The sequence below is a fragment of the Sciurus carolinensis genome, chromosome 12 (assembly GCF_902686445.1).
Source record: "Sciurus carolinensis chromosome 12, mSciCar1.2, whole genome shotgun sequence".
Taxonomy (NCBI): Eukaryota; Metazoa; Chordata; class Mammalia; order Rodentia; family Sciuridae; genus Sciurus; species Sciurus carolinensis.
This window is the reverse complement of record NC_062224.1, coordinates 7,632,842-7,643,973: the sequence shown is the minus strand read 5'-3', so window position 1 is coordinate 7,643,973 and position 11,132 is coordinate 7,632,842. Positions and strand designations below refer to the sequence as shown.

The window sequence follows — 11,132 nt, the reverse complement described above, 5'->3', positions numbered from 1 at the left end:
AGTGAAAGAGGGTCTGTGTAAATGACAGGAGGGTCTGAGAAAGCAAAAGGATAATTTCAAAAAGTTTGTGTTTGTGATTAAATTGGCTAAAATTAGCACAGTCTGTTAAAGGTATTTAAACTTTGATGTATGAATTTCAAACAAAGTCTAAAATATAGATATGCCCCTATCAATGTCTTGTATTTGTCAAGTTTTATTACTTGGGGGAAACTGAGTCTTAAAGAAATTTAGGTGTGTTCTTGTTTTAAAGTCTTAGATAGATACTTTGTAACTGGTTAAACAAACAACTGTTATTTAGGTTATAACAATATTGTTGACACCCAAAATATATGTGACAAGGTATATGTATGCATCTGAGAACTATATCTAAGCCTTGTCAAAGTGTTACAAAAAAGTTTCAAAGACCTGTCTTTTTTTTTTTTTTCAGGGCCAAGGACCGAACTCAGGGCTTTGTGCGTGCAAGGCAAACGCCCTGCCACTGAGCTAAATCCCCAACCCCTAAAAGACCTGTCTTTTATCTATTTGCTTTAACTAAGTCAGTTTCTGATCATTAACACTATTTCCTAAATGTATGAGATTTAAGGCTATCCTTTGATTTTTGTTAACCCATACGGATGTGTGATTATTGTTACCATACACTCTAGATTCTAAATTGTACTTTTAAAAGTTAAACGTGGTTAAATGTAAAGCTTAGGGAAGCACTTTGCCAAGTTGGTGTTCTCTAAACTAAAATTATGTGAAGCAAAAGTTTCGGGTTTGTATAAAAATAATAAATTTGGTTGGTATTTATCTATGTTATTTGATGTTTTATAGCTGGATAAAGTAACCTGTTGTCACCAAGTTACATATACAGTTTTGTGTTACTCTTCACACTAAAATTGAAACTTAAATATATTTTTAAAAGATAATAAGGAGAGCCTGATCTGTTTAAATGTGACATTGTAAAACATGGGTACTTTCTGCCACTTTTTCCAAAAAGAAAGTTTGAAACTCTCTTAGCCTTTTTTTGATTTATGTTTCAGACGTAATGCTGTATTGTGTTATTTGTAAAGAGCTCTGCCTTACCTGAGATAAGGTTCTCCAACCCACCTTACTCCATGTTAAAATGGCTCCAAAATAGGGTAAACTTCAGCTCATTTAAAGTTGTGTTCAAAAGACTGGCTTTTGTTACAAAGATTACTGTGAACTAAGTAAAGGTTCAAGATCATAAAAGTCATTTTTCTTAGTTCATGGCTATGACACAAACTAAATATGTTTTTGCTGTTAATTTCATAACTTTATAACTGTTGCCTGTTAGTGTTTTTCAGAGGTACTGCTACTAAAAAAACAACCTAAGTTAATTTGAGATAATAAGCCATCACCTACAAGACAGATAATATATAATCTTGACTTCTAGTATACTGATCCAAATTAAATAGAAAAGGATAACTGTAAAATTATAGATATTAAAGTTATAACCTGTTACTCCCTCTTTAAGGCTGGTGAAAATTACAGTTTGCTGCCAATGACAAAGATTGAATCTTCACACAAAAAAGCTTATATCTGCCACCAGGCTCTTGACAGCTTTCCATACGTAAAGCTTTCTGACAAGATTGCTGGTGATAATGTGATTGCTTGGTATTAAATAATAAATTATGTCAATGTTTGGAAGCTCTCTTTACTTCAGTTAAATCAATATTTTACAAATGACCAATGTACATGTGATATTACAAAATAACACATAGGAAAATATACATTCAAGGATACAATCAAAATCAGTGAATTTTAGCCATGTGTGGTGACACTTGTTCATAATCTCTGTTACTCAGGGGGCCGAGGAGGAGGATCTTGAGTTCAAGGCCTGCCTGAGAAACTCGGTCAGACCCTGTTTCAAAAATAAAAAAATAAAAAGGGCTGGGGGCGTGTTTCATGGTAGATCACTTGCCTGGCATGTGAAAGGCTTTGGATTCAATCACCAGGATCACAAAAGAAAAAAAAAAATCAATGAATTTTAATATAACAGTATGAAACATTCATTATAATTCAGACTCCAAATAGCAAATAACCTTTAATATATATATACATATATATACCTGCTTTGCCATAGTATCAAAAAAGTTAAAAACCATGATCATCTGAGAAAGCTATTAAAATTCTTCTCAATTTTCCAACTATGTATTTCTGTGGCCAGACTTTATATATTTCAGCTTATACAACATATACAGCTGTCTTCTACAAGACCAGAGATTAAGGAGATTTGCAGAAATGTACAACAAAAAGTCTTTTAATTTTTTTTTTTTTTTTTTTTTTGGTCTGGAAGAAAACATTTTGCACAAAAATGTTTAGCTATTTATGCTAAAATGTTATTTTTATGTTAAATCGTATTTACTGTTATTCTTAAATAAATTACTACTTTAATGTATCAATTTTAACTTTTAATATAAATAAGAAAATGTACAAACAACAGTAAGGAATAGCTTTTGGGGATTCTCAATAATTTTAAGTGTAAACGTGTCCAGAGATCAAAAAGTTTGAGAACTGGTGCACCACACGATTAGCTGACTATTTCAATATTTTAAATTTCTCAGGCAAAAGAGTAAATAAATTTTTTCAACTTCGTGTACATGATTGTTTTAAAATTTACAAATAATTTCACATATCCTAAAATATTCCTGACTTTACATATCTTAAAATATAATTCATTCCTGAATTTCACATATCTTAAAATATAATCTGACTTTATGCAATTTATTCAAATGAGAAAATGATTGCCATCTTATGGCTTAATAGAGTGCCAAATTAATCGTATCCAAGTGAGAAGTTTCCCCATCCTTCCTCTCGGTCCCTAAGCTGTGCTAAACAACTTTTCTCTAACTGCAAAGCATCTAGGACAGCTCACTGTTTTACAATGCATGGACCCTTCCAACTGGAGACAAATTCTTCAAAGATTCCACACTCATAACTCTGGGGCGGGAAGTGAGTCTTCCTAACCGACATATTAACAGTGATTTCTTAGTTTTTCATAATTTCCATTAAACCCAGCTAGGCGGAAGTCCCGTTCCGCCCTCTGCAAGCAACCTCCAGAATTACAGCACGCCGCAATTCCAAATGGCAATCCCCAAAGCTGCGCAACTTCTGGAGGCACCGGCGGCAGCAACCCAACTCCGCCCGCCCACCTAAGATTCGGCGCTCGAGACGTCTGACGTAAGCACGTATCCCTTGCGGCCCCAGCCACGCCCCGCCCCCGCCTCAAGCCGATTGGCTGTCAGTCAGCGGGCGAGTCTCAGCTGCTAGGTGCCTTCAGGAGCCCTTCGCTAGGTGCCTGCCCAGTTGCGGGGCTTCTCAGTTGTGTCGCAAGGCCCACTGAGGACTTCTGCTTTCCTTTGGAGGCTCAGCCTCTCTGAGAAGGTGCCCCCGACGCTCCCTGCAGACCCTGGCGCGTCTTGGGGAATCGCAGTAAGGGGAAGTGGCACCACCGCCCGACAGCCTGGCGCGGCTGTGACGTCAGGCGGGTTCGAGCGGCGATTGGCCAGAGCATGTGGCGTGGGAGGGCGCTGGTGCAAGTGGTTGGGCGCGCAGCGCGGGGGTGGGATCAGGGGGCGTTACGTGCTGCTCTCCGCGCTCAAAAGGGGAGCGCTCCCCGGTCTGTTCGCTTTTCAGGCCTGAGGTACGCGGTGGTTCGTGGGAACGTGGTGGGTGGGCCGGCAGCCAATGACGGGACGCGGGGCGAGGGGACTTTGCGAGGCGGGGACCTTGGGTCACCGCGGCAGCGGCGGCGCCCACTCCCCCTCTGCCTAGGGTGCCCGGCTGCGGGTGGTGGCGTCTGAGGCCGGCGACCCTGCCTGCCGATGCGGGCGGTGGTGGGCGCGTGGACCTGGGAAGTGCGGGGCGGGATGGCTGCCGCCCCGCGCTGCAGAGTTCGACGGGTCTCCCTGTGTCGCGAGGGTGATGGTTAGAGAAGCACCCGGGCTGCTATAGGAAGTTCAGCTTCCATTAGGGCACTGGCTTGGGACTCTGGTTTCTGCTGCAGTGTAGAAGCAATTTACTTGTCTTCCTTTGATGTTGAGTAGGTCTGTCCTCAACTTTGCTGTCCTCCAGTTTGAGAGAGGACTCCCACGTTTTATGGTTAAGTGTCCGTGCATCTGTTGGTGCGTGAGTGTGTGTGTGCAGAAATTATGGAACAAGTTTTTAGCTTTAGGCAGACTTTGCATGAAAATATGGAAAGCGCTTAAAAACAGGTTTAAAGAGAGCAGAGTTGCTTAGTGGAAGCCTGTTGGGCCCATATTAACAGTTTTAAGATTAAATCATATGCAAGTGATTAGAGTTCAGAAAAGTAAACCTCGGTGCACTAAATGAGTATGGATTGCCTTTGGGCAAAATCTGACCTGCTGCCGGTTTTAGTTATGTTCCAAGAGCTTAAAATGTTTTCATTTTAAATGGAGAAGAATCAAAATAAAATATTTTGTGGCATGAAATTTAAGTGCAATGCGGATGTCAGTGTCCGTAAATGGATTGATTGGAACACAACCACACTTAATGTACACATTATCTGGTTTGGACATTACCTAGTTCTTGCACTGCTTAGTCTAGGAAAGCAGAGTTCATGATGTCTAGCCCATTACAGAAAAAAATTGCCAAGCACTGCACTGACATCCATTGAATATACTAAATTAAGTTTTCTCCTATTTAGAATGATATTAGCTGTAGAAGAATTATTGAAACCATCACACAAACTATTTTACTAATTAGGAGCCCCAGATTGGAAAAACACTGAATTAAATCTCACTGGGACATAGGTAAAGAGTTATGGAATGTTTGGCATTGAAAAGTGAATTCAGTAAACATTGATATTTGGCATTCTTGAGCGACTATGTAGAGTCAAGGAATGGCAGAAATATTTGCACTGGCTCTGGAAACAGAATCCAGAAGCCATTATGGAAAAATAGGATGAAAAGTTGGGTTGTGGCCAGATCATAGATGGACAAAGACTTCTAAGGAAGAGAAATATACAACGGGAGAAAGACTGTCTATGAAATGCTACAGTCTCAGGTAAAGAATTGGAGTAGAACATTGAGTTTTGCAGTTAAGAGAGTGACTGTGGTAAGTGATCTGCTTGTGATTGCCTGTATGGAAAATGAGGTTAAAATACGGCTGAATAGTGGGCCAGCAGAATTCTTGCAAGAGCCCAGTGAATATGAAGAGTGGCAAGACTGCAGCTGGGGAGCAGCAGGCATAATTGATAATCTTTAAAATGACTGAATTCGATATTGGGTTTAGATCTAGAATTGCTCCTTCACTAGGTTTATATGACATTCAGAAAAATATGATATAATGAACTCTGTTTCTCTTAATATTAGTGTTTTGGGACAGATCAGACATTTTGTAACAATGCCTGAAATAAATACCAGTCATCTAGATGAGAAACAGGTCCAGCTCCTTGCGGAGATGTGTATTCTTATTGATGAAAATGACAATAAAATTGGGGCCGACACCAAGAAGAACTGCCACTTGAATGAAAACATTGAGAAAGGTATTGTTTTAAAATATTCTTTGTTATAAAGTGATTTATCTAGGTATTTCAGGTTAGCTGAGAAAAGTACTGTGGTAAAGGAGATGCTCGCTCACTTTCTTTTTTTAATTTCTCTCTTTCTTCTCACTTTCATGGTGGAGAGTAAATGGAGGCCTCTTACATGCCAGGGGAGTGCTGCACCACTTATACACATTCTTAGCCCTAGGAGATACACTTCTTAATCCTTTATCTTATGTCTACTTCCAGTTAAATGGTGTAGTAAAAATCTGCCTTTCTGCCTTCTTGTTTAATAGGTATTTCCACTCATGTCTTTTACTGTGCTTCTTCAGAGTTATGCTGTTTCATATAAAACAGGGAATAGACTAATCCTAGCAGAGTAGCAGCCTTTTTAAGCCTTTCTTTCTAATGAATGGAGAGAGGCTGGTATCATAAAGGGAATAGCTCCCCCATGTGTCTTCACAGCTCCCCCAGGAACAGAAGACTGATGGCCTAAGCTGAGCATCTGTGAAAGAGCATTTGGCTTGTAGCAAAGCTGCCAGGATCACTATTTCTTTCACTTGGCAGCTAACTTCCTTGCTAGTATGCTAGATGTCTTCTCCATCATAGCGGCACAGAGTCTATTCAAAGACAGAAGACAGTGGAAAAAAGCAAGAATGGTAGCAAGTTGTTAGTAGTATTCTGAACTGCAAGCAGAGAATTGGGCAAATAAGTGGTATTTTTTGACTAATGGTATTTCCTTTGCTTTTCAGGATTATTACATCGAGCTTTTAGTGTCTTCTTATTTAACACTGAAAATAAGCTTCTGATACAGCAGAGATCAGATGCTAAAATTACCTTTCCAGGTTAGTGTACTTAATGTACAAGGTAGATTTGTTAGGAACTGTATTTAATTTTATTCTTTATCACCAAACTTCCTGGAGCTACATTAAAAAGGAAATTCCCAGGAATGACATAATTCAATATTCTACATAAACTTAAAGAATGCATGCAGCATAATTAAACAGCAATTAAGAATCTTCACATTTTGGTCTTTTCGGTTAAAGAGGCATTAATAAAAATCTTAACCTACAAATGTGCATTTTACAAAATAATTACTGATAGTCTGGTTTTAAAATCCTAAAGGATCATTTAACTTATTTACCTGTTACTCATAAAACTTTTCTTCATCTTTCAGACCTACTTTGAGGAAAAGCTAATTTATACCTGTGTTAACATTTCCAGGTTGTTTTACCAACACTTGTTGCAGTCATCCATTAAGTAATCCAGGCGAGCTTGAAGAAAACGATGCCATTGGTGTAAGGCGAGCAGCGCAGAGGCGTTTAAAAGCCGAATTAGGAATCCCTTTAGAAGAGGTAATCAGCTTTATTGGACAGTTACACAAGCTGAAAACTAAATGTATATTAAGACATTTTTTTGAAATGTATGTTAAAAAAAATCTGAGCATCATTGGGGATGGAACCTGTGGCCTTGCACATGCTAGGCAAGTGCTCTCCCACTGAGCTACTCTTTCAACCAATATCATTTTTAAATTCAAGTGTGAGGGGTCTGTTGTGTAACTTGAATTATAAGTTAGCCTCAGAATGCACCTTCAATAAAGAACATTATTTAAATTTTGACTTCTTAATATCACCTGTCAGAATTTCACTCAATTCTGAAATCAGTTGATGTGCTAACCAGTCTATAAAATTGACTAATTGGTCAAAACAAACATGGAACTGGTTGTGGTGGTACATGCCTGTAATCCCAGGGCTGGGGATGGAGATCAGTGGTAATTTGCCCCTGTGTTCGGTCCCAGTAACCCACCACCCGCCCCCCCCCCCCCAAAAAAAATGCTATTTTCTTGTGGAAAGTGTAGAAACTTGAATTACAAATCTGATTGTGTGAATTGAAATAATTCAGTTTACCAGGCATGGTGGCACACACCTATAATTCCAGCTACTCATGATGCAAAGCAAGAGGATCACAAGTTCAAGACCAGCCTTGGCTACTTAACAGAAATGTCTCAATTTTTCAAAAAAGGAACTGGGATTGTAGCTCAGTGGCAGAGTGTTTAGGTTCAATCCCTAGTACCAAAAACAATGAAAAAACCCTTTTACCCACTGCTGTTGTCCTATTTGTTTATTTTTGTTGGTTCTTTATAGTTAATAGTAGAATCCTTTTGATATAATGATAGAAGCGTGGAATATAACTTATTCTAATTAGGACCCCATTCTATTTAAATAAGACTTAGGTAAATAAGAGTATGAGTATCTCATCCAGTTAAAATGGTAAATTTATTTCTCCAAAAAGTAATACTAAATGTGTTAAATTTCTAGTTTTAACTACTGTTTTTTAAAATTATTTTTAGTGCAGTGTGGTTATACATAATAGTGGGGTTCATTTTGACATATTCATAAATGCAAATAATGTTTATCTCCATTAAAATCTCTAGTATTATTCCCTCCCCTTTCTTCTCCCTCATCCTTTTCCTTTTCTCTGTTGGTCTTCCTTCTATTTTTTTTTTTTTTTTTTTTTGAATTGGTGTATTATACATAGTATTGGAATGCATTGTGATGTTTTTAAAATTTTTTTGAAACAAAAATCAACTTGTATTTGGTCCTATGAGAAAAAAATTTAAACACATGAGACAAAGTAATAATTTTTCCATTTATCCTCAATAAAGAATAATACTTTAAAAGTTCTAATGCTACAACTGTAGTGCTGTTCAAGATACTGATGAAATGTGGTGAGTTAATTTTGGATTACTTCTGGTTGAGGTTTTGATTGTTGTTTTTTTTTTTTTTTTTTCTTTTTTTTTTTACACCCTAGGTTCCTCCAGAAGAAATGAATTATCTAACACGAATTCACTATAAGGCACAATCTGATGGTATCTGGGGTGAACATGAAATTGATTATATTTTGTTTGTGCAGAAGAATGTAACTTTGAATCCAGATCCCAATGAAATTAAAAGCTATTTTTATGCGTCCAAGGAAGAACTAAAAGAACTTATGAAAAAAGCAGCCAGCGGTGAAATTAAGGTTACTCCATGGTTTCAAATTATTGTGGACACTTTTCTCTTTAAATGGTGGGATAACCTGAATCATTTGAATCAGTTCGTTGACCATGAGAAAATACATAGACTGTGAATGTAAATGAATGATGATTGAAAAATTTCCTTACCTAGTAAACTTAGGGTTACTTTCTTGTTGTTGTTTTAAAATTGGATTCCCTCTTAGAACTTCCATGATATTTGGATTCCTTACAACCAGAGTTCATGTGAGAAAAAAACAATTGACATATAATTTTGTTACATGCCCCATCCACATGCTGTTATTTGTAAAAGATGTTTATGAGAGAGAATTGTAAATTGTAAAATGAGAGCAAATAAAACTTGAACTGTCCAAATACATAGCTATGACAAACTGAAGAACTAGTAAAGCTCTTCTTTTTTTATGTTTTGAAAAACATTTTCAGAACACTTTACTTTTTCAGTTATATGTAACTAGATTTGTATCATACTCCAAAAAAATGAGCAGAGGGAACCATTTGCTTAGATCCTTTAAAACAGTCCTTGTTAACAGATTAAACCATGAGAGCAGGTTCACGGGAAGCCTGTGCACTGGGCCACCCCTGGGTATTCAAACAGGAATGGTTTTGGGACTCCCTTCATACCAAAATCTGCAGATGTTCCAGACCCTTATATAAAATGGTGTCATTATTTGCCTGTGACCTACACACATCCTTTCTTATGCTTTAAAACATCTCGATTACTTAATAATTCGTAGTACAATGTAAATGCTACATAAATAGTTGTTACACTGTATTGTTTGGGAAACAATAACAAAAATTCAATACACATGATTTTTAAAAAATATATATTTTTAATCTATTTTGAATCCTTGGATATGTAATGCACAGATGTGAAGGGCCAGCTGTCTATCCTAATTTTTGTCATTCCTAAGTTGATTTTGTGATTTAACCTTTCTGGAAGTGTTTTGAAACAAGTCAACTGTTTTAACTTTTAATAATGATTTTTTAAATAAATTTTATTTTAAATAGTATTTACAATTTAGCAAAGTTTTCAGAATTACAATGGAAATTTCTTACTCTCTATTGGGATTTGAGCCCTTCGTTATAGAGTTAAGAAAACATAGGCACTATGGACATTTGATCTGGATAATTCTTTGTTGTAGCATTAAGCAGCATCTCTGGGCTCTACACACTAAATGCCATGACAACCAGAATTACGCCAGATACTGCAAATGTCCACTAGGGGGCAAAGTTGCCCTTTGTTAAGAACCATTGTTCTGTAGTCCTGTCTTTAGCAGGGGAAGAATAGCGTGAGAAGTCTGCATGGATTCAGATTATGCAATGGGTGTATGTTAAAAATGTACCTAGATTAATGCACTTTTTAAAACTTGCCATAGAGTTCTCAAATTTGAAATCTTTTAAGGTAGTTTTATTATCTAAATGCTGTATAACAGTAAACAATAAAAAGTTATTTCTTACAAAGCTAGGTATTTTATAAATTCAGTTTCTTGTTAATCCTGAACAATTAATTTATAATTTAAGACAAGACTGTGTAACAAGTATTTATTTTATTGAAAAGCAAAAACAATAAACAATTACCACATTTTAGTACTGTTGTCTAGTTTGTCAAAATATTACTACAATAATGGGTTAACCCTCTATAGTATCATTTTTGTTTTTGTTTTTTTTTTGGTAAGGGATTGAACACAGGCGTTGCTTAACCACTGCGCCTGTTTTGCTAGGTTGCTTAGGGCCTAGATAAGTTGCTGAGGCTGGCTTTGAATTTGTGATCCTCCTGCCTCGGCCTCCTGAGCCCCTGGGATTACAGGCCTGTGCAGCTGTCCAGCTGTAGTATCTTAAATATGATAAGTGCCATGTAGTTTCAAGTAATTGTTTAGTTTTGCTTTCTAGGAAGTTTCAGACTCATCACATGTAAATACTTTATAGCTACGTATAACCAGTAGCTACTGAATTGGATGATGCAGTCTTAAACTGCTACCTGGTGCTTTGTAAATACTAATATGTGTTAGGTATTACTGTTACGTTTCTAGTATGCCACTGCATTACGTATAAGCATAAAATGACCATTATCTTTAACTCATTAGGACCATTACCTTTTTATGAAGATATTATCCTTCTGGAATATATCTACTTCTGATCCTAAAGGCAAGAATTTAGATATGTTGGTTTTAAACTTGAAAGCTAACTTTTTTCCTTGAACTTTTAAAAAATTCTTAGTCTCCAAAATATTTAATTATTTGATTCTAGATACACCATTGCCAGCTTCCATAAGGACAAAGCATAGGTGTTTTATGAGGTTGTATTCCATACCTATATTGTCCAGAGAACTAGGGAAGAAAGAAGGGAAGTTATTTTCTTAGAGTGGCTTTCTGAAGCTCAGGCACGATAGCAGACAACTGGGGCATGCCTAGGATAGTTTTAAGGTGACAGTTGTCCTTCCATCCATTCCCTTGATGCTTAAGCGACGGTTGCATTCCCTCAGCTGGGTCAGTCCCATGTGTTGGATCTTACTATAGTGGAAGGTCCCTTGTGGGTTGAAGTATGCTGAATTCCTTGGCAGATGGGTTTGGTTTTGCCTTTAAGAAAAAAATT

General features: G+C 37.1%; 1 protein-coding gene across 2 annotated transcripts; it reads left to right on the top strand.

The window, feature by feature from the left end:
• Positions 1 to 3,242: 3,242 nt before the first annotated feature.
• LOC124962422 (isopentenyl-diphosphate Delta-isomerase 1) lies at positions 3,243 to 8,896 on the top strand. 2 transcript variants are annotated; one of them, XM_047521750.1, is made up of 5 exons: positions 3,243 to 3,646; positions 5,337 to 5,509; positions 6,259 to 6,351; positions 6,731 to 6,861; positions 8,318 to 8,896. In XM_047521750.1, the coding sequence occupies exons 1-5, from the start codon at positions 3,516 to 3,518 to the stop codon at positions 8,633 to 8,635; spliced, it is 846 nt and encodes a 281-aa protein (XP_047377706.1). In that variant the 5' UTR covers positions 3,243 to 3,515; the 3' UTR covers positions 8,636 to 8,896. The 2 variants fall into 2 exon arrangements, with proteins under 2 accessions (XP_047377706.1, XP_047377707.1); XM_047521751.1 differs by having other exon boundaries at positions 3,244 to 3,387.
• The last annotated feature ends 2,236 nt before the right edge of the window (positions 8,897 to 11,132 follow it).

Excerpts from the sequence above, each read along its gene's own strand:
- LOC124962422 (XM_047521750.1), top strand. The coding sequence starts at position 3,516 with ATGTGGCGTGGGAGGGCGCTGGTGCAAGTGGTTGGGCGCGCAGCGCGG. Across the intron at positions 5,510-6,258 it reads GAATGAAAACATTGAGAAAG|GATTATTACATCGAGCTTTT; the intron begins GTATTGTTTTAA and ends TTTGCTTTTCAG. Across the intron at positions 6,352-6,730 it reads TGCTAAAATTACCTTTCCAG|GTTGTTTTACCAACACTTGT; the intron begins GTTAGTGTACTT and ends TAACATTTCCAG.